Raw genomic sequence first — 21,142 nt, forward strand, 5'->3', positions numbered from 1 at the left:
TTAACACTTCGAGTTGCTTTGACCTTGTGTTTGGTACCACTGTCCTGCCCAAAGCTGTATTTTTTTCCAACCACTCTTTAACTCTTGTATTATCGCTGTTTTTTGCTTCAACAATATACTTTCCACTTTGACAAGAAGCCCAGTTTTTGAAGATGAGTGTTCCCAGAGCATAATGCCACCACCATACAGTGTTTCAGTGTAGGGTTGGTGTAATGGATGGTGGTAAATGGTCTCCGTCATGTTTGCACTGCATAAAGTTCAAATTTGCTCAAATACAGTATCTTGATTTTGCTGCCATGATGCAGCTTCCAATTTCTAAGTGCTTATTGGGATCTAACCAGTAGACAAAATTAGATATTTTACATTAGTGTCTTATTTAGCCATTATTGTCACTTATTTCCTTCTGACTGACAGTAACTTACATGGCAGTTTAACCAAGGGGTTTTAATTTTGTTTGAAAACGGGAAGCTGTTTAATGTTTCACAGGTTAAGACCGATAAGTCACTTGGGTCCTTGTTATGGCAACATCTCTAATGTCTGGATTCTACAGGTTGAATAATAATGGAAGCAGCATTTTTTTTTTATAATGCCTGCAAACTAATAATAAACTTAGACTTTAAAAATGTACTTTTAAAGAACATGAGTTTCCAGTAAAAATGCTGAAGTATAGGTGTATATTGTTTGCAATAGACAAATCCGAGAGAACTGAATACTATACTGTCTCAGAGAGCATAAGTGACTTTGTGTTACTGTATATGCATGACTCCAGACTATTCATTTATCTGACCTGTTCCAATGTGTGCATGAGTGCCCTTTCATTCTCTTGGAAGCGGTTTTGACTAATTTCAAGGCTATATTGTGATAGTAAGTTTGTTGTCAAGTACTGAACATTACTGAAGAATTGTGCTTTATTTAGATTCTGAGGAGAGCTGCAGTGCAGATGGAGTGGACTGCACTGAAGAGACGGGACTTGTAGCAGTACCAGAGGGTTGTTTTTTTTTATTTCCCACACTCAGTCGAACATTCATAATAATGCACTGAAATGCAATCTGAACAGAATCAGATCCCAAAGTTACAGTCAATTTTACTCTCTGTCTTTAAATTATCTTGCAGAAGAAGATAACACAGAGCGAGCATGTGACACATTATTAATGTGTATAGTCACTGTGCTGAATCACGGCCTACGAAATGGGGGAGGTGTAGGAGATGTCCTACGGAAGCCCTCAAAAAATGTAAGAAGACAAATGCGTGCCCTTGCATGCAGAAATGTATCACAAGAAGCAATATATTACATATATAAAAAAAACAATTCATCATTAGCTTGTGTAAAAAGCACGATTTTTTACATGCGCTGTATAGGAGACGCTGTTTCCTGCACGTGTGGTATACGATCTTCTCTTCTACTTTATTGTCATCATCATTGTACTGAACTTGATCTTCGGTGTGATTATTGATACCTTCGCTGACCTGCGTAGTGAAAAGCAGAAAAAGGAGGAGATTCTGAAGACCACCTGTTTCATCTGTGGTAAGAGCTTAATAATGAGAGACCAGTATTGCCTTCATCCAGTTGCTAATCTGGTATGGCTGGAAAGTGACATTTATCCTGTGAAAAGTCTAATTGACTAATGACGAAGTGCCATAAGTGTACTGATAAATGAAGATATTGAAAATATTCTGAAAAACAGAACGATAACATTTGTTTAGCTTTAAGACTTTTTGTTGTGGTGTTTTTTTTCTGCCAAAAGGTCTTGAGAGGGACAAGTTCGACAATAAAACAGTTTCTTTTGAGGAGCACATTAAATTAGAGCACAACATCTGGAACTACCTTTACTTCATTGTACTTCTGCGAGAGAAGAACAAAACTGACTATACTGGCCCAGAGAGCTATGTGGCCCTTTTGATAAAGGTAAATTATTCATTGTTGTTTGAATGGTATCAGATTTAGCTATGATACCATTATAATAAGTTAACTTCTTTATATAAAAAGCTATAAAGTTTTTGATAAACATGAAAAAAACACTACTGTAGTTTGTTTTTGAATACAAGATTAGGCAATAATTGGCATGTTCCTTTGTTTGCAGACCAAGAATCTTGATTGGTTCCCACGCATGCAGGCTATGTCTCTGGTTGTGACTGAAGGGGAAGGGGAACAAAACGAGATGCGGGTCCTACAGGACAAACTCTCGAATACCATGAAAGTGGTTACACATCTTTCTGGCCAGTTAACAGAGCTAAAAGAACAGGTGAGTGTTCAAATGGGTGTCATTTGTCATGCAACACTAAAAATATATTGTTTTAAATATATTTTATTATTTATTAAATTTTCTTTTGAGTGTTCCACAAAGTTGTACATGAAGTAGTTTGACAATACCTGGTCGCTAGCTTCATGGGTTCTTGAATGGTCCGTCTTTGGAAACTCTTATGTATTACAGTATATGCTTGAAAAATAGTTTTTTTATTTTGCCCTATCATTATAATAGCTGCTGTCTGTATTGAGATCAGTGATGTAGAGTACAGTACAGTACAATTTTGTTGTTTCAGTGTTTGTTATTAGTGCTTATGTGTTTATGTGCAGATGACGGAGCAGAGGAAAAGGAGGCAGCGGATGGGCTTTGTGGACGTCCAAGCTGGCTCTAATCCCTCAATGCCCCCTAGTGCTGCTGGAGGAAACTACAAGGCATAAGGTTGTGCATTGTTACCACTACCAGCTCATCGAAGTTGAGCTCTGAGCTGGGGATTTTACTGACTTGATAATGCTTTTGAATGTATGCCTTAATGCAGACAAGTTTCATTAAATACTAGCCCTAAATGTGACAGAATCTTAAAGTTGACTGTTTTTATGCTTTTCTGGTAAAGGAATATATCAATCTTTATGTTTGTGACATATTTTAAAGGGAAAATGTATTATTTGTAATATATTTTGGTGTAATTTTATTAAGTAACTTATACAAATCTGCTAATTCTTCTAGTTGTAAAAAGTACCTAATGCTGTAACAGCTGTGAAATTTCCCTTCTGTAATGCATCTATTTAACAACATGAACAGAAGTCATAAGAGAAAGGAGTGGTAAAGATTACATCATGTATATAGCTATTTACCAGTGTATTTGAGATTAGGGTGTGTTTCCTTTTTTCTACTTTCATTTCTAAAGAAATATTGAAGCTATTGTTAAAAGCTTTAACAAAACCAACAAAATTATTTACATGAATTTTATTTTTACATGGCTTGTGGTAAAAGTAGTTTGTAAACAAGATGAATTTAATAAAACCATGTGCCAACTGTGTGTCATGTCTAAATCTTGTTTAGTTGTACTTTATAAATGTAAGAATTGTATAGGCCATATTACATTTCAGTGTAAGCCCAACAGTGCCTACAGTGCATTTCTTTAAATACTATAAGAAGGGGCTGATTAGTAAATCTTGGGCAGGAACCTACTGTAAATAGGGCCCTTTTGTAGACACTATAACTCTTTCAACATTTAGGTTGGCATAGAGAGTGAGGTGAAGATAATGGTGAGAGATAAAGTACATGGTAATTGTATGGGTTAGTGGTTAAGTGAGGTAAATGTAAGAGTTACAGTAGTGGTAATGTTTAAGTCTAAATCTAAGTGATAGAGCAGAAGAGTGAGATAAAAGTAGAGCAGAGGAAAGGTAGGAAGCAAAAGTGAGGAGTAATGTGGAAGTGTAAGGTAAGGGTAATGGATAGAAGTAAAGTTTGGGGTAAGGATAAAGAGAAACTGTGATGTAAAGGGAGAAGTTAAGGTAAGGTATAGGAGCACTGGTGAGGCATAGCTAAAATTTATTTCAGGTATGAGGATCTAAACCACTGTCTGTGGAATTTGGCATGTTCTGCCTGTATTCACACAGGGTTTTCTATGGTTTGTACAGTTTCTTTCCACTGTTCTAAAACTTTCAGGTAGGCTAAACTGACCTTGAATGTGTGTTCTTTGTGTGCAAGTGCCTTGCATTGTCCCAACAGGGTGAATTTGCCCTGTGCCCAGTGTTCTGCACAGGGCAAATTCATATTGAATTATTTGTCAATCTTATCATATTCATAGCACTATTTATCTAGTGGTAGGAAATAAAATACCTTTGTGACAGTTTCACTGAATTGTGTTCAAATAACATAATAAAAATCATAATGACATAATAAGAATTCTTAATGACATTTTATAAAATAAAATGTACCATTCTGTCTTTTCCTGCACTTTTAGCATTTCCCACCTTTATATGACTACAGTATGTTCAAAATGGATAGGCAGCCAATAGTTTTAACAGAAACAGGAAAACAAAAAACAAAACAAAAAAAAAAACACATTATAAAACAACCATAGACATCAGTGTAGTACAAGAACTGCACAACCACTTGCTGTTCAACACATGTATGATGTCATGACAGACTGTTACCTGTGCTGTATGCATGCTTTGTTACCCATCTGACTTAAAACTTCTAACTTTCCTAAAACTGCCTTTATGTCTTTCTTGTTTACTGGCCCCCAAACATCTCCCCGCCCCTGGCTACTTCTCTGTGAGGTAAAGCGTATCAGTGGTTTGATGAGAGGGCGGACCCAGAAACTGTGCTTATTGACCTCAAGTCCCTAAACTCTGTCTAGTGAGCTGTCGCATTTGCTCATGTTCAGACGTTCGTCCTCAGTGCAGGTCAACAGGTAGGACACTACTCACTGTTTTTATGTAGGGGACATGCAAATTTCCCATAATTCTTTATGGGAATTGTGTGTGTGTGTGTGTGTGTGTGTGTGTGTGTGTGAAACTGGTCTGACCTTTTATTGTTTTACAGCCTATGTAAACCACTTTGGAAATGAATGTAATGTGTACAAACAATCTATTGTTGGTGGTATTGTTGTTGTTGTTGTTGCTGCTGATGATGATGATGTTACTATAGGCACGAAAATAATCGACATAGTGCCCGTATAATGTTAATGTTTCTTATCTGATGAGGTCACTTGATATGTGATAACCACAACAGTCAAGCACAGTAACAGAAGAATTATCTTTTTACCATCAAGACTGTAAAGAGCAGCTGCCAAGTATGAAATGTTTCAGTACTTAAATAAATACTTAAAAAGACAAAGTAGCATATCTAAAACATATATAGTTTTCTATATATATTTTTCCCAAACTTTTAGTGGAAATGATGAGGAAAAAGCCTAACAGTGTAAGTTAGTCGATGTAAACGATTAGCCATACTTCATGCTATTGAATAGTCATAGTGTTATTGAGACAGGCTAATTGATCCTTCTTTATTCAGGGTTGATAATAAAGAGAATGACGTGTAAGTTATCGGCGCGCGCTGTCTATCTAACGCTGTCCAGCTCAGGGAGTGAAGCAGAGCGCGCGCGTGTGCGAGGCTGATAAATGGGCGCTTACACACCACACCCTCAGCGGCTCGCGCAGCGCTACACCGAGTAACAGCATTACGTGAAACCCGTGCTACCTTCTGTAAGGCCCTTGCAGGGTGGTGGACACTAACATTGATGATTAACACAAACATTCACTTTCAGTGTCGCATATACTATTGTTTGTTTATTTGATTGTTTATATATTAGATTATTTTATATATGGATTTATATATAAAACATATAATTATAATAAGCTATAAAGATAATCCCTGCACAAAATAAAGCTTTTAGGCTTTTTTCATATTTTTTTTTCTTTTAATGCAAAGCCTACTATGTAAAGTGTATTATAAATGTTATATCTATTAACGTCAAGGCAAATAATTAAGGCTAAACAAATTAAACCGCAATAAATATAAATGTTAACAATTGGAATTATATATATATATATATATTCCTAATACATGCTTATAGATGAATTTGCCAAAGATGAGCCTTTAATGATCCCATAGTTTTATGCTACAGAGAATTTTATGCAATACAGTCTATTTTGTTTGTCAGGTGTTTTGTTGTGTCTCCCTCACTGGCTAAATATAAACCACTCTTCTCTTTCTTTTTCCGTCAGCTGGTGAAGTCATGTCTGCCTTTCTGCATCGCTGTCCGTATCTGAAGTCGGCTCCGGGCCCGGCGCTGAGACATGTGGGGGGATTTTTGGGTCTGGCTGATCGATGCCCCATCATTGCCCGCCGCATCACCGCGCAGTCCGCTCAGACTCAGGGAGAAGAAGAAGGTACTGTAGGCTGCTGCTGTCGTGCAGAGAGCGCGACACGGGCACATGTCCTACACTGCTGCACTCATACTATAGAATTATTGTTAAAAAAAAAAAAAAATCATGGTTCTTAAAGAGTCCAAAAGGATATTTACTTTGCGTATTCTATATAGAAAAGGTGATTATAGGGTCTACAAAATAATTCATTAAGACACACTGTTGCGCTGTTTACTTGGCAACAGCAGCAACAACACTGATATACTGCTTTCTTTATTTGATAACATTTAAAAACCTAAAAACAAGAAATCAATTAATTAATCAATTAATCAATCATTCAATCAATTAATTAATCATTCAGTCAATCAATCAATCAATCAATAAATCAATCAATCAATCAATCAATCAATCAATCAATCAATCAATCAATCAATCAATTAATCAATTAATAAATCAATCAATCAATTATAATAATACTAATAATAATAATAATAATAATATTCATTTACTGTGTATTACAAAAGAAATGAATGAATGGTTTAAGGTTAAAGAATTACTTTGGATTTTCTCTTTTACTCTGAAATGAAATATTTCATTGCTTTTGAAATAACTCGTGGTTCAGTACCTATCTGCATACAATAAATTCTGTTTATTTTGTCGTATATAGGCCTGCTGCCGCATAAGGGAGTCAAACGCTCCTTGACTTTATCTGCTGCTCAGGTTGCTGAGTCCATGACCAAGGCCTGTCCCTTTGTCTCCTCTGAGATTGGACTAGTTAAAGCCAGCCCTCAAATTCAGGAGGATGTTCACTCAGTGCTGCCTCCTATTCCAGAGGAGGAAGTCACTTCTGGTAAAACTGCTGCTTTTACATTACATTGATTTCACTCTGCACTTTACTGAATATATATAATCATATATCATATTGTTATTTCTTTAGGAACAACCAGTTCTGTGTTTAGTGGCTTGCAAGGACTTCGGTCATCTTTCGCTTCCCACTTTCTCAAGGACAACATTGGTTTGTGCATGCACCATTTGCTTTAACATGCTTTAAACAGTTAGAATTTTTAGAATTTTCTCAAAGAGCTCCTATCTTAGTTTTAAAAGTCCTAAAGTAGCTGGGAGTCCTACACTAAAAGTGATTTAGGGAACTTTTCAGAACAACTCTGAGTAAGGAAAGTATGAAAATCTTTATCTCAGTGATGAGGTGTGGTTAACCTCATAGTCCTTAAATTGCAGCAATTTAAGGACTATGATTGTTAATAAAAAAAAAATAACCACTGACCTCTGTGAAGGTCTTAAAAAGCACTCTTTGTGAAAATACAATATATCATAATAGAACAGACAGTGAAATCATAATGTTTGTACTGTATATGAAGAAATTGTATAATATTGACCACAGGCTACTTTATGCAAAGTTTCTGTTATAGGCTTAAAATCTTTAAGATAGTTAAAACAGACAGATGTCAAAATGTGTCTACTTTTTAGACAGCCAATTTCCACACAGCAGTTACTTTATCTAAGTTTACCATACTAATTTTATTACTTGTAATCCATTACAGTTTGATAGGAGCAACCTTTTACCAATTTACATGATTGCAGGATAGTCTATTTACTGTAAGTTTCACTTTTGGATGGTATGTAGCCAACAATCCAAGAGAGATGGAAGGACGTAAAAGAACAAGGAAACCTCTCTACTCCAGGAGCTGTTTCTAGGGCTAAGTTGTTTTGTGAATTATTTTTAAATTTACTAAGATTTATTCCTAAATTTAAGGGGAAATTCTATGAAAATGTCATACAGTAATTCTAAGAATTTTCTTAGAATTTCATCACTAGAAGCAACTTTTAGGCTTAAGAAGCTTTGTGAATACAGGCCAAAATCACTTACTCCACTTAAGCAAAGCCTCAATATCCGTAACAGGAAAACGAGTTAAGTCCAAAAATCCAGCAGGTGTCCAAGCTAACAGAGCCGTACACACCCATAACAGTTTCATAAAGCTGGTTTCCAAGCTGTTAAATCCATGCACACTCAACAAAATCCATAAGTTCAAGAGCAGCAGTGACTAAATCCCACAGGATCCAAGCAATCCAAGAGATCCAAGGCTAATCCTTTGGACAAAATCCAGAAATCCGCTTACAAATGTAAAGATCCACAAGCTTCGGAAGTATTTTGCTCATTTTGTTGATTATGTATTAGGAGCATTGTCTGATGGTAATATTTGTCTATCAAAATATGCTTCCCTAATTTCTCTAATACATATATTCTAATAAAGTATTCAATAGTGTAAGGAGTGTCAAATCGTGTTCTTGTTATAAAGATATAAATTCTTTTTTTCTTCTCACTCAGTTGGATCCAGTTTTGACTATGATGACTTCTTCACCCAGAAGATTATTGAGAAGAGGAATGATCACACCTACCGTATTTTTAAGACAGTCAATCGGTTTGCAGATGTTTTCCCCTTTGCTGAGGATTACTCTGTTCCAGGACGTCTTGGCTCTCAGGTGTCTGTTTGGTGCAGCAACGACTACTTGGGCATGAGTCGCCATCCTCGTGTCGTTAAAGCAATATGGTCAGCTCCTAACAGAAGTTCCTGATAAGAATCTTAAAGCATAGTAATTCATAGTAGTGAACTCCAAGAGAGTGTATTTACTTGGTAGCTCAGTTTAGCACAAATACAGATGTACAGCTAGTTTGTTATCCAATTATACATGTGAACAATGTGCATGTATGATCTGTATCTCAGGGATGTTTTGGAAAAGCATGGAGCAGGAGCAGGTGGCACCAGGAATATTTCTGGGACAAGTTACTATCATGTGGCTCTTGAGAAAGAACTGGCTCTTCTTCACCAAAAAGATGCAGCTCTTGTCTTCTCCTCATGCTTTGTGGCAAATGATTCCACCCTTTTTACTTTGGCAAAAATGCTTCCAGGTAATCATCGAGACACCAGATAGAATTTAATTCTCCCGCACTTCGATTAATTAGTTTGCTTTTTTAAAATAATGTTCTTTTTTTTACCATTCCATGGTTATGATTCTTTTAAAAAAAATTCCAATTTAGAAAAAATAGAATTTATATTTAAGAATTGTCTTTTTTCCAATGCTGATTTTAAATTAAAGATATCTGTTGGGTTTTCTTTTGTCCTTTCATAACTAGCATATAATTTTTATCTAACATATATTTCTGTTTAGGTTGTGAGATTTATTCAGACATGGGGAACCATGCCTCCATGATTCAAGGCATCAGGAACAGTGGCGCCAAGCGCTTTATCTTCCGACACAACGATGCAAAACATCTAGAAGAGCTGCTCAGTCGCTCTGATCCAAAGACACCTAAGATTGTGGCATTTGAGACAGTGCATTCCATGGATGGTAAGTTAATATTTTATACTGTCAAAAAAAAAAAATACAAACTGTTGTAGTGAGAATTTTTTCTGGTAGAATGTAGTCTAGGCCACCACTATTAAATCCCAAGACAAGTCCAATACCAGGACTTACTGAAATCAGGTCTTTTAGACTTAAAGGAATGAAGACATGTCATGTTTAAATTAGAATGAAAAGTAAACATGAACAAATTAAAAGTAAGATAAAGTTAAAATTTATACCAAAAATAATAAATTCCTTATTAAGGGCAACCCTTTTTTAAACCAATGCCCAAGACCAGGAGAAGTCCAAGTACAAATTGTTGATATGTCAACACAGAACATGTGTCAAGACCAGACCTGAAAATTAACAACTACTTCATCTATTCAGTTAAATGCACTATTTTTAAATTATAGGAGCTATCTGCCCCCTGGAGGAGCTCTGTGATGTTGCACACAAATATGGTGCTCTCACCTTTGTGGATGAGGTTCATGCAGTTGGCCTGTATGGACCACATGGAGCAGGAGTTGGTGAAAGAGATGGCATTATGCACAAAATCGATATTGTTTCTGGTACACTGGGTAAGAAAAACATAATTACATTGCGATTTATATATATTTTTTTTATTTTGAAAACTAAATTCCTTTATACTTTCCTTTTGATTTTTTGTATGTTTGCAGGCAAGGCATTTGGCTGTGTTGGGGGTTACATAGCCAGCACTGCTGCACTGGTGGACACGGTGAGATCCTATGCAGCAGGCTTCATCTTCACCACCTCACTGCCTCCCTTGGTTCTGGCTGGAGCTCTGGAGTCTGTGCGGGTCCTGATGAGCTCAGAGGGTCAGGCTCTGCGTCGATCCCACCAGAGAAATGTCAAACACATGAGGCAGCTTTTGTTGGATGCAGGTCTGCCTGTCATCAATTGTCCAAGCCACATTATCCCCATAAGGGTTAGTGCCACTGCATCTGAACTACAAAGATGACACTCAATACCACCACATTTAAATTGGGATCAAAACATTGTTTGTTTGTTTTTTGTGTATGGAGAGTCTCAGATGCACAGCCTTGCCGATTTTTGTCCTTTTTACTGCATTTTCTACTCCACCTTATGCAAGAAAGAAAGGCCCCAGTAATGACTCTAAGAACCTTTGATGCAACTGTAGTCTCAGGAACAGTTCTGCGTACTGGGGTTGCTCTAAAGTAATAATAATAATAATAATAATAATAATATATATGTCATTATTCACTCATTCATTCATCTTCAGGACCTGCTTTTCCTTGATCAAAGGTATGCTGGATTCATTGCCCGTCCCATGAACACTGGGCATGAGGCAGGAAACCCTGGGCAAACAGGCGCATATTAGTGCAGTCAGTCCACCTACTATTTTTTTGTGGCTGTGAGCATGGGCTCCTGCAATGTTATGTAATACCGATTCTCTCTACTGTTTCCTGGAACTGAATGGGTTCCCTTTCAGCCAGTTTTTCCCACCGCTGTTTTTCACTGTTACATCATTAGAGTACCTCAGCTTTTCTGTAAAGCTGCTTTGTGATAGTATCAATTGTTAAAAGTGCCATAAAATTATGCTTCAAATAAATGTTTAAAATAATACTACAGGTTGGAAATGCAGAGAAAAACTCCAAGGTTTGTGACCTTCTGCTGGAGAGACACAATATTTATGTCCAGGCGATAAACTACCCAACTGTGCCACGTGGAGAAGAGCTGTTGCGTTTGGCACCATCTCCGTTCCACAATCCGGTCATGATGGATTACTTTGTTGGTGAGTGGCATTCAATTTGTGCTTAATGATTTGTTTAGCAGTTTATTGGCACTAATATCTGCATTTTTGCATTGTTTTTTTTTTTTTTTACAGAGAAATTGGTGGATGTATGGCAGGAAGTTGGATTGCCACTCAATGGTCCTGCACCAGCCTCCTGCACTTTCTGTGAACGTCCCCTCTACTTTGACCTCATGAGCGAGTGGGAGAAAAGTTACTTTGGCAACATGGAACCAAAATATATTACAGTTGCAGCACAATAAGAAAAATGAAAGGAAAGAGAGATTGAAAGCAATTCAGTGTAACCAGCTTACATAATTATTAAAGAAAAAAATATAACTACTGGGATATCTCTTCTTTATACTTTCATGCATATTGCTGCCTGCTGCCTGCAATATGTACCTCATTATTACTTTGGTGCTTTTAGATTTTAAAACAATATTTATTCTGTGTCCCCTTTGCATATTAAAAAACCTGCACATGGACACTTTTAATGGAAACTATTTTTAAAAAAGTTCATGGATCATGCATAGCCCTGTACTAAATCTCTCTGTATAAAGACACATCTTTGTCTTTAATGCATTTGATTTGCCTCTGCATGTAATAACTGTCTTGAAGTTGCTAATGTCCTATAAATAAACTCATACATAAATAAATAGGAGGTAGGGTTGGTATTTGTACCTTTTACAAATTTGAAAGTTTCTCATAAGACTAAGTGTTTTTTTTTTAAACTAAAATTTAAATTTAACTGCACATCAACTTTAATTAGTTTCCTAACCAATAATTATTTTTTTTTATTTTAAATATTGGTAAATATACCTACGCACTCTTGAAATGTAGTGACCTCAGCCTGTTATCAAATGTAGGTCTTGAATCTATTTTGTGTTTTTTTTTTTTAATTCCTAATTTAAATTTACATGAGGCCAATGTTTTATGAGAAATAAAATAAAAAATGTCTATAAATCATGTTTGTTTCTTCTTCAAAACAGTACGTTCTTCAGAACTAATTGTGACATTACTAAGATAACTTATTTCTATTTGTTATTCAACTAAGTAGTATTCTATTTTAAAAAATTTCAACAAAATCCAAGATCCAATAGATATCATCCTCCCAAACTTTTAGGTTAACGGTAAATAATATAGTTATTTGCAATTTAGTTTAGTGTTCTCCTCTAGAAGTTTGGAATTAGCTGATTTTCGAATGGATTACTGAATTTTGTGTGTTACTACTTTTAAAAAATGCTGATCATCTTATTTTTTGAGTGGCAAGATTTGTGTTTTAACAACGTATTATTATGCATATTGGATAACTGGCTATACTATAAAAGTAGATTGATATTTCTACACCACCTGAAGGTTGTACTGTACATTGATATGCTTTTGTCAGATTACAAAATTATAGGTTATAAGACTTTAATTTTAATGTAAAATTGCCTATGATGTACTACATTGGTCTTTTTCCAGGTTGTCAAATCTGACAAAAATAAAACTCAATCGCCAAAGAATTAGGTCATCGCCAAATCTGCCTAAGACTATACCTACTCTCACTACTTGGAATTTTGTATTTGCATTAAAGGTGCAGTTATTGATCCTGGAAAAACATTGATGAAATTTGGACTCAACAGCCAAATACAGTAAAACTTGCCACCCCCACCTCCTTTACCACTCCTGCAGAAGCTCCAGCCCCAACCTCATGGATCGGCATTGCCAAAAACACTGCTCCCTCGCATAGCATTTACAATTATGGATAAATCCAAATAATCCCATTGTGCTAGCAATCTTGAGGTAATTGTGATGTGTAGATATTACACAGACAAATTACATGATCTAATCTTAGAAGGAACGAGGACATGGCATGCAATGTTAATTAATGCTGGCTATGTTGTGGGCTGCTGGACCTCTTGGTTATGTAAAAAACTAACAAAAAATGTTTATACTAACGATCAGGCAGAAACATTAAAATGCCTCCATATTGACGTGGCTCTTTGCCCTTGTCTTATCTGAAAGGACATGCTTCCCTTAAACCAAAATTGAGGTGCATATAAGTACCTTACAAGTTTTCATGTTCTACACATGGATTGTGAAGTCTGTCAGTCAGAACTTAAGCAATGTAAGTAACCCAGGGCAATTTACACAACCCTCGTTCCATGGGTAAATGCACTCCAAAGTTCATCTGAGACTCATATGACGTTATGAGAGGCCCACTGAGCTAATTCAAATTAACTTTAATCTAACTTACAGTACAGTGTTTTTAGTACAAATTTCATTAGAACTAGCTGTTAAACTAACTGGAACCAGCCACACAGCTACTTCCAGAGAAAGAAGAGTTAAATTTGTACTAAATACATCATAACTTGAAAGTCTAATTTTAATTTTAGTTTTATATGTTTTATTAACCTTAAAGAGTAACAATGTGTTTTTATTAATTATTAAACATAATTAAAAAAATATTTTAGTTATTATACTAACAAATAACTATAATATATACTTACACTTTATTTTTTACTACACAATTAATTTGCTTTAAAAAGGTGCTTACTGTAAGTACCCTTTTGGAGATGATCTCATTTACTGTAGTTCAAACACACTCCCAGACAATAAATAATCATACAACCAGAGACTCTCTCTCAAGCAGATGTTTTATTGTTTGCAATGTAGAGAAAGCTTTTATCATCATTGTCATCCACACTGTCCTTAATTGCTGGCCATGGTCTGTAAATAGAAACAAGAGTCTGTTTAGACATATTCAACTACCATTAAAAGATTTCAATTGTTTATCTGCAGGACTTTACTAAACTTACAGTGCTGATCCAGCTGCTGTAGGAGCTGACTTGGGTGAAGACTGTGGGCTTCTTGACGTAGTTGCAGCTCAGACCAGAGCCAAAGCTCACAATACCATGGACTTCCCAGGCACCAACAGCATTTTGGCAGTTCAGGGGGCCACCAGAATCACCCTAAATCACACAACACAGACAGATTAAGACAACTAGTCTAAGACATGTAGTTCCTTTACAACAAGTTCCAGTAAATAAATGAATGTGCTAAATGTCCTGTAGATCCATCTTTCCTTTAGTACATACATTGCAGCCAGACACAATGCCATCTCCTCCAGCACAGACCATGGTGTCCTTAACTTGAGATCCCCACCAGTCAGATTTAGTGCAGGTAGCATAGTCAACCACAGGGAGCAGAGCCTGCTGCAGGATATCTGCAATGGGACCTCCAGCTAGAAAAAGGCAAAAAGACAAGGACTGTAACCAAATCTCTAAATGTCTGGAAAGATAAAGAAACATAGCTAGGACAGGAAGAAATTCAACCATTGAGTGTAAAGAGAACTTTAAATTATTTTTTTTGTGTCGCAGTTACAATTACACATAGGTTATTTTTAATGCAACAGTGTTTAGCCTAATGGGGGTACTACTGTGCAGGAAACTCACTCTTCATGCGTCCCCAGCCAGTGACGTAGCAAGGAGCATTATGGGGCAAGATGAAACCGTCCTCGGGAAGGCATGCAGGTGTGATGGTTTCACTGAAAGCCACAGGAGTCTGGAGCTTCACCAGGGCAATGTCGTTACTATTGCACACATAAAATAAGATAGGTGTCAATTTAGAACAGGTGGCAATGTTAATATGAACTTGTTAAGTTTTTGTCGAAAAGTCTTCATATGTCAGAACTGCTGATAATCGTAACATTTTCTGCTATGGATATACATTTTATTACCGGATAAACAAAGAATTCCACTTCTCATGGACAATGATTTTTTCAACTGGGACAGCCAAAGAACCATTCTCTTCCACCTTCAGGTTGTGTTTGCCAAGGTAGACTCTGTAAGTTCTGCTTCTGTTGTAGGATTATAAAAAAAATACAGCTTAGTCATTAAATTCAAAACTGTTTCTCAATTTTAATTCTATGTAAATTTATCCCCTTCCCCTCAGTTTAGCTTACCCGATACAGTGAGCAGCAGTCAGAACCCACTGGTCAGAGATCAAAGTTCCTCCACAGGTGTGGTACCAGTTACCACTACTGGTATACTGGAGGGAGATCTGTGGAAACAAACAAGGGAATATTGAACGTACAACAGAATGAAAAATATCACCTTAGTATCTAAGCAAATTTTAAACTCCAAAGTTGCCTAGCCTGTATTATTCAAACTGTAGGCAATACAGTATACTGTAAATATGCATTTTACCTGCCAGGGCCAGCTGTGGGCACGGACATCCTCACCACCCACAACCCTCTGTACAATGGGAGGAAAGGTGGGTAATCCACACCCATAAGCTGAGGAAGACAAAACCGCTTTCAAAATCACATTTTATATAACAGCTCAATATACAGTATAGGAGAAAATATTATAAGAGAAAGTATAAGAGAAAGACAAGTTTGTGTGTAGAGCTCAAAAGCAACAGAAGGATTCCTACCTCCAACAACCAGAAAAGCTAGGACAACAAATTTCATCATGTTTGCGCCTTCCACTCTTTTCAGGTTCTACCTAGGGTTTATATACCTTGGGACAGCAATGGAAACTGAACTGCTGGGAAAATTGTCTGGAAAATCAAATAAAAACAACTTGGCAGAATTCACCTTGATCTGGCATATCTTTAATCAGAAAATAGCTCTTGAGTTCACATCTGTTAGGGGTGCGGACTATTCACATGGTTGGGTGTCTATAGGGAATTCATCACATTGACACATTTAAACCATGCTCGTGGACCTATGTTAAGTAAAACAATGTATATGGATATACTGTAAATACACATTCTCAGGCATATCTTGTTTTGATTGTAGAATGCTTTTTATTAAAAGGTTTTGAGCTTAGCTTAAAAGTCATGGAAGTTGCCTGGATGTCAGCTGTAAAATTCCCAAACCAGGTTTACAGGTAAAGATAATGCAAGTATTTTAAGACGGTTATCTTTATGAAATTAAACAGTATCCATGGGCAGACCCATCAAGGTAGGTGGAATTCAAATTCCTAGGACTGGTTAATGAAGTATATAAGTGCAAAATTTTTGTAGGTACTGTACATTCACAATGAAGCTCTTGATCTTGGCTTTGTTCGTTGTTGGGGGTAAGAGGAATGTTTCTTTTGCGCTGATAACATTCATAATCTTTCATATTTAAAAAGCATTTAGATTTAAGCTTTTGGACAATATGTTTAAATATTATAAATAATGTTTCAGTGTAAGCCTGAGCACAAAAGAAAATTAGTATATGTACATACTGTATGTGTCTCTATTGAAGGATACAGCATGCAAGTTAGTTCCGATTATCAATTACATTGTAGCATCTATGAACAGCACCCTTTTTTGTCTCACTTGAAGCAATAAGACAAAATTGCCACAATGCATTAGATAGGATAGGATCCTAGGATGCTGTTATAGAAAAATAATCAACACTTTCTTAGAACTTTTTTAGAATTTAACAGCACTGTGTTCAAAAGTATATAACAGTTATTAATATATTAATGCACTTCAGACTACCAAGATATTTCTGAAAAACACTTCTAAGAAGAAAAAAGAAAAACATTTCACACTCTTTATGAGTGTATACAGCACATTAGTATGGGTTTATGACATATAAATCATATGTGTGTGTTTTACACAGCCTATGGATGTGGGCGACCCACCTATACACCCATAGTGAACAGGGTGGTTGGTGGTGTTGATGTTAGACCATACAGCTGGCCCTGGCAGGTACAGTAATGTGCATATTTGCTTCAATGTTACATACTGTAACATTTCAGTGTGTATTGAAAGTTTTGAAATTGTAAATGTAAATGAATGGCCCCAGCTTCTACCAAACTTATGGAGTAACCCTTATTGCATGTTATTGGACATTTAATAATATCTTCGTTTCTTTCATAGATCTCCCTCCAGTATTCCAGCGGTGGTAACTGGTATCACACCTGTGGAGGAACTTTGATTGCTGACCAGTGGGTTCTTACTGCAGCTCACTGCATCAGGTAAGAGATTGTCTTTCCTTATTTTTTTAATGGCAAAATAATAGAGTTGATATACTGTATTGACTCAAAATGCACGACACCCATTAATAAATATATTGATGGATCTTAATTAATTTAACATGAAAGCAGATGTACCAACCCCTACTAAACTTGATGCATGTGATCCAGTTTCAGTCGAACCTACAGAGTGTATGTGGGCAAGCACAGCTTGAACACTGCCAATGAAGCAGGCTCCATTGCAATTTCTGCTGCAAAGATTTTTGTCCATGAGCAGTGGGACTCTCAGAGAATTAGGTTAGTGTGTCTTTAATATAGTATTTCAAATCCTTTAAGCACTCAGTAACACTGTTTTAATAGCAAAAGCTCCTTCAGTAGTCATATGTTTTGATTGACATTTTTGTTTGACATTTTTTCAGTTTTGTTGGACATTTTATTATATCATGTTAAGGCTTCTTTATCTTCACTTCTTTTTGGGGGGTTTATGTCTTCTTAATTTTCAGGAATGACATTGCCTTGATCAAGCTGCAGAGCCGCGTGCAGTTTTCTGACAAAATGATGCCTGCCTGTTTGCCTGATAATGGTCTGGTGCTGCCTGGGGACTACGCCTGCTATGTCACTGGCTGGGGCCGACTTTGGAGTAAGCAGAACTATGAATAAACTACTCAAACCTCAATTTTTTGTCTTGGATAATCCTACATTATTTTAGGAGTCAGCAGTTAACCTAAATTATGACAAACTCTTACTGTACTTAAAACTTTTTTCAGTATGTGATTGTAATCCAATATGCTTTTTGTTAAATATAGAGAATAACACCTTTCAGTCTGCTAACTGTAAAATATCGGAACAAATTCTCATACGCACCATTCATCCATCCAGGAACCTCTGTAGTCCAACCAGGGACCGTTGACCAATGGTGACCATTGTATTGTGTTGACTTACTTTTGATCAGCAAATGCTATCCCAGTTGTCACTGCACATACATGAATGTTGGACAATATTGTTTGGCTATTGAGATCAAATTTCAACAATATTTCTCCATTATCAATGACACCTCCTTTAAATGATATGTTTGTCTTTTTTTCTCTCTTGTTTTCCAGCTGGGGGCCCCCTTGCAGACAACCTGCAACAGGCTCTGCTCCCTGTAGTCAGCCATGCTGTCTGCAGTAGGTCTGACTGGTGGAGCACTCTAGTCACTGAGCAAATGGTGTGTGCTGGAGGAGATGGTCAGCTGTCCAGCTGCAATGTAAGTGCATTGTTTTATTGTCTCTCTGTGCAATGCTGCATTATACCTCTTACATTCCTATACACAAACAGGGACACACCCTGTTCTACACCATCTTGCATTCAAGCCTCAAGCGTGGCTCGATTTGACCCATCATGCATTAAGATATAAAGAAGACATGCCACAAGATGACAAATATTGCAAACAGAATGTAAAATTAAAATCCCTTTAAAAATAGGGATATTATATATTAATATCAATATATAGGGCAGATGCATTAATGTTGTGAATGCTGAAACATACAGCACTATTTGCAGGTTCAACTGCTACAGTAAATGGTGTAGAACTGATTTGGATATAGCAGTTGAACCAGCTTATAGGTTTCTTGCCTGCCATGCAAAAAGCCGGGGTTCAATTCCAATTTAATTGCCCAAACCCATTCCATGCAGGCCCGGCATAAAAGTTGGGTGCAGATTGGATGGTCTGCTGTGGTGACCCCTTAATGGGATCAGCCGAAAGACCAACAAAATCAACATTAAACCCAGAAGCACCAAAAAGAATTGAAAGTGAAAGCTGTGGCTTGAGCAAGTTGCTACATAGGGATAAGTGTAAGATGAGGGTTTTGGAATAACAGAAAAAATGTTAAAAGAAAATCACTTGAACCATACATTAAAATGAGTCTGTAAGTATTCTTTAGTGTCTCTGAGTTATTTACCTTAAATGTTATATACTCAGCAAAAAAAAGAAACGTCCGTTTTTCAGGACTGTGTATTTCAACAATAATGTTGTAAAAATCCAAATAACTTTACAGATCTTTATTGTAAAGGGTTTAAACAATGTTTTCCATGCATGTTCAATTAACCATAATCAATTAATTAACATGCACCTGTGGAATGGTCGTCAAGACCTTAACAGCTTACAGAAAGTAGGCATTTAAGGTCACAGTTCTAAAAACGCAGGACACTAAAGAGACTTGTCTACCGACTGTGAAAAACACCCAAAGAAAGATGCCCAGGGTCCCTGCTCATCTGCGTGAACGTGCGAGTCACACCAGGAACACACAATCCCTCCATCAGTGCTCAGACTGTCCGCAATAGGCAGTCCATGAGGAGGAGATGCACTGCAGTACTTCAAGCAGCTGGTGGCCACACCAGATACTGACTGGTACTTTTGAGTTTGAGCCTCCCTTCATTCAGGGACACATTGTGAAACATTTTTAGTTTATGTCCTATGGTGTTGACTCTTTTAGTGTTCATACAAATATTTACACATTAAGTTTACTGAAAGTAAAAACAGTTGAAAGTCAGAGGACGTTTCTTTTTTTGCTGAGTATATGTAGAACCCTTTATACTGTATACTTGAGAAAGTATGTTACCTCTTGAGAAAGTTATACTGTTAATTCTACAAAATACTTTTTTCTAAAAGGGCAATACCAAGGTATAAATGGTACATCTCAGCAGGTCACAGTACAGCATACAGGAACACACCTACTGTACACATGCACACTCACAAATATTAAATACTGTATCTGCTTGTACAGACATGTTTGTAATTATCTTGTACAGGGTGACTCTGGTGGCCCTCTGGCATGTCAGAGATCTGATGGTGCCTGGATCGTTCATGGAATTGTAAGCTTCGGCTCCAGTATGGGCTGCAACTACTACAAGAAGCCCTCCGTTTTCACCCGTGTGTCCGCCTACATCCCCTGGATCAACAATGTGGGTGTACCAGCATCTTACACATTTAAATCTTATACATAATTTTCATACTTACAAACACAAGTAGATGTGTTCATGCATTCACTTACTGTACAGTAGCAGTCCTGTGTAGTTTAATCTAATGCTTACAGTATCTCAATCCTTAAGACTAAACAGTACTTTATTCTTATTTTCTTTTTAGGTAATGACCAACAATTAAACTGCTGTTCCTCATGAGAAAATAAAAGATATACAATCAATAAAATAGATTATTCGCAATGCTTGTGTTTTTTCTTTCATTCCCCCAAACCAGGGGAACTGCTAATGACAATTTGTATGCGATAGAAATCAGTCAACACAGTGTAGCAGTTTTTGCCTGATTCCCAGGTTGTCCCATAAATCTGAGTCTTTGTCTTACAATGTAAATGCTTTCATTTTTCAGATTTTCTGCTCAAAGACAGCAACAATATGTCTAATACTTTTTTATCTAGCATATACAAATATATTTCAGTAGAGTATAAGAGTCTGATTTACAGACACCAACTAAATATTTCTAAAAGAATGAATTATCAAAAAGTGATTTAAAATCCAATATTCTACAGTTTTCTAAAAAATATATAATATTATTATCAAATATAATAGCTTTTTAATCATCTAAATATGCTAAAGTATACTAAATGATAATAAAGATATCACCCTGCTATTATTTATTAAAATAAGTAACTTAATAACTAACTCACTCAGCGTCTACACTGCTTTATCCTGTATATATGGTGGTGGGACGTCTATACCTGGGAGGCTTAGGGCACGAGGCGGGGAGAGTTGCTAATTAATCACAGGGCACACACACACACACACACACACTATGGGCAATTTGGACTGTGGGAGGAAACCGGAGAACCCAGAGGAAACCCACCAAGCACGGGGAGAACATGCAAACTCCATGCACACAGATAGGAGACGGAATTCAAACCAGAACCTGCAGGTGGGAGGTGACAGTGTTAACCACTG

General features: G+C 36.7%; 4 protein-coding genes across 5 annotated transcripts in view; 3 read left to right on the top strand and 1 right to left on the bottom strand.

The window, feature by feature from the left end:
• The window catches only part of itpr3 (inositol 1,4,5-trisphosphate receptor, type 3), a 37,379-nt gene extending 34,097 nt beyond the window's left edge, over window positions 1-3,282 (top strand). For both annotated transcript variants that reach the window (XM_053503638.1, XM_053503639.1), the window contains exons 53-58: window positions 917-988; window positions 1,114-1,232; window positions 1,360-1,525; window positions 1,746-1,906; window positions 2,082-2,243; window positions 2,576-3,282. In XM_053503638.1, the coding sequence (XP_053359613.1) occupies window positions 917-988; window positions 1,114-1,232; window positions 1,360-1,525; window positions 1,746-1,906; window positions 2,082-2,243; window positions 2,576-2,683 (788 nt within the window). In that variant the 3' untranslated portion in view covers window positions 2,684-3,282. The remainder of the gene's footprint in view (window positions 1-916; window positions 989-1,113; window positions 1,233-1,359; window positions 1,526-1,745; window positions 1,907-2,081; window positions 2,244-2,575) is intronic.
• Window positions 3,283-4,528: 1,246 nt separating this feature from the next.
• alas2 (aminolevulinate, delta-, synthase 2) lies at window positions 4,529-12,218 on the top strand. The gene is made up of 11 exons (XM_053504536.1): window positions 4,529-4,665; window positions 5,981-6,145; window positions 6,789-6,971; window positions 7,059-7,136; window positions 8,466-8,688; window positions 8,863-9,047; window positions 9,308-9,487; window positions 9,895-10,059; window positions 10,159-10,427; window positions 11,093-11,255; window positions 11,349-12,218. The coding sequence occupies exons 2-11, from the start codon at window positions 5,992-5,994 to the stop codon at window positions 11,513-11,515; spliced, it is 1,767 nt and encodes a 588-aa protein (XP_053360511.1). The 5' UTR covers window positions 4,529-4,665; window positions 5,981-5,991; the 3' UTR covers window positions 11,516-12,218.
• A 1,655-nt stretch (window positions 12,219-13,873) lies between these two features.
• On the bottom strand, window positions 13,874-15,762 carry ela2l (elastase 2 like). The gene is made up of 8 exons (XM_053503713.1): window positions 15,672-15,762; window positions 15,443-15,531; window positions 15,199-15,296; window positions 14,974-15,093; window positions 14,690-14,826; window positions 14,333-14,478; window positions 14,054-14,206; window positions 13,874-13,964 (listed from the first exon to the last, which is right to left on the bottom strand). Exons 1-8 carry the CDS (start codon window positions 15,709-15,711, stop codon window positions 13,947-13,949), a joined length of 801 nt encoding a protein of 266 aa, XP_053359688.1. The 5' UTR covers window positions 15,712-15,762; the 3' UTR covers window positions 13,874-13,946.
• Window positions 15,763-16,215: 453 nt separating this feature from the next.
• LOC128530021 (chymotrypsin-like elastase family member 2A) lies at window positions 16,216-20,410 on the top strand. Its single transcript, XM_053503711.1, has 8 exons — window positions 16,216-16,318; window positions 16,855-16,943; window positions 17,115-17,212; window positions 17,381-17,506; window positions 17,713-17,849; window positions 18,310-18,455; window positions 20,000-20,152; window positions 20,334-20,410. Exons 1-8 carry the CDS (start codon window positions 16,282-16,284, stop codon window positions 20,349-20,351), a joined length of 804 nt encoding a protein of 267 aa, XP_053359686.1. The 5' UTR covers window positions 16,216-16,281; the 3' UTR covers window positions 20,352-20,410.
• Window positions 20,411-21,142: the final 732 nt, after the last annotated feature.

The sequence above is a fragment of the Clarias gariepinus genome, chromosome 9 (genome assembly GCF_024256425.1).
Source record: "Clarias gariepinus isolate MV-2021 ecotype Netherlands chromosome 9, CGAR_prim_01v2, whole genome shotgun sequence".
Taxonomy (NCBI): domain Eukaryota; kingdom Metazoa; phylum Chordata; class Actinopteri; order Siluriformes; family Clariidae; genus Clarias; species Clarias gariepinus.

Bases quoted from the DNA above. Each gene is read 5' to 3' on its own strand.
- alas2 (XM_053504536.1), top strand. From the start codon at position 5,992: ATGTCTGCCTTTCTGCATCGCTGTCCGTATCTGAAGTCGGCTCCGGGC. The intron at 6,972-7,058 runs GTAAAACTGCTG...TTATTTCTTTAG, and splicing joins AGAGGAGGAAGTCACTTCTG to GAACAACCAGTTCTGTGTTT. The intron at 9,048-9,307 runs GTAATCATCGAG...ATTTCTGTTTAG, and splicing joins TTTGGCAAAAATGCTTCCAG to GTTGTGAGATTTATTCAGAC.
- ela2l (XM_053503713.1), bottom strand. From the start codon at position 15,711: ATGATGAAATTTGTTGTCCTAGCTTTTCTGGTTGTTGGAG. The intron at 14,479-14,689 runs GTGAGTTTCCTG...GCCTTTTTCTAG, and splicing joins TGGCTGGGGACGCATGAAGA to CTGGAGGTCCCATTGCAGAT. The intron at 14,207-14,332 runs GTATGTACTAAA...TGTGTGATTTAG, and splicing joins GCATTGTGTCTGGCTGCAAT to GGTGATTCTGGTGGCCCCCT.
- LOC128530021 (XM_053503711.1), top strand. From the start codon at position 16,282: ATGAAGCTCTTGATCTTGGCTTTGTTCGTTGTTGGGG. The intron at 17,507-17,712 runs GTTAGTGTGTCT...CTTAATTTTCAG, and splicing joins TGGGACTCTCAGAGAATTAG to GAATGACATTGCCTTGATCA. The intron at 17,850-18,309 runs GTAAGCAGAACT...CTTGTTTTCCAG, and splicing joins TGGCTGGGGCCGACTTTGGA to CTGGGGGCCCCCTTGCAGAC.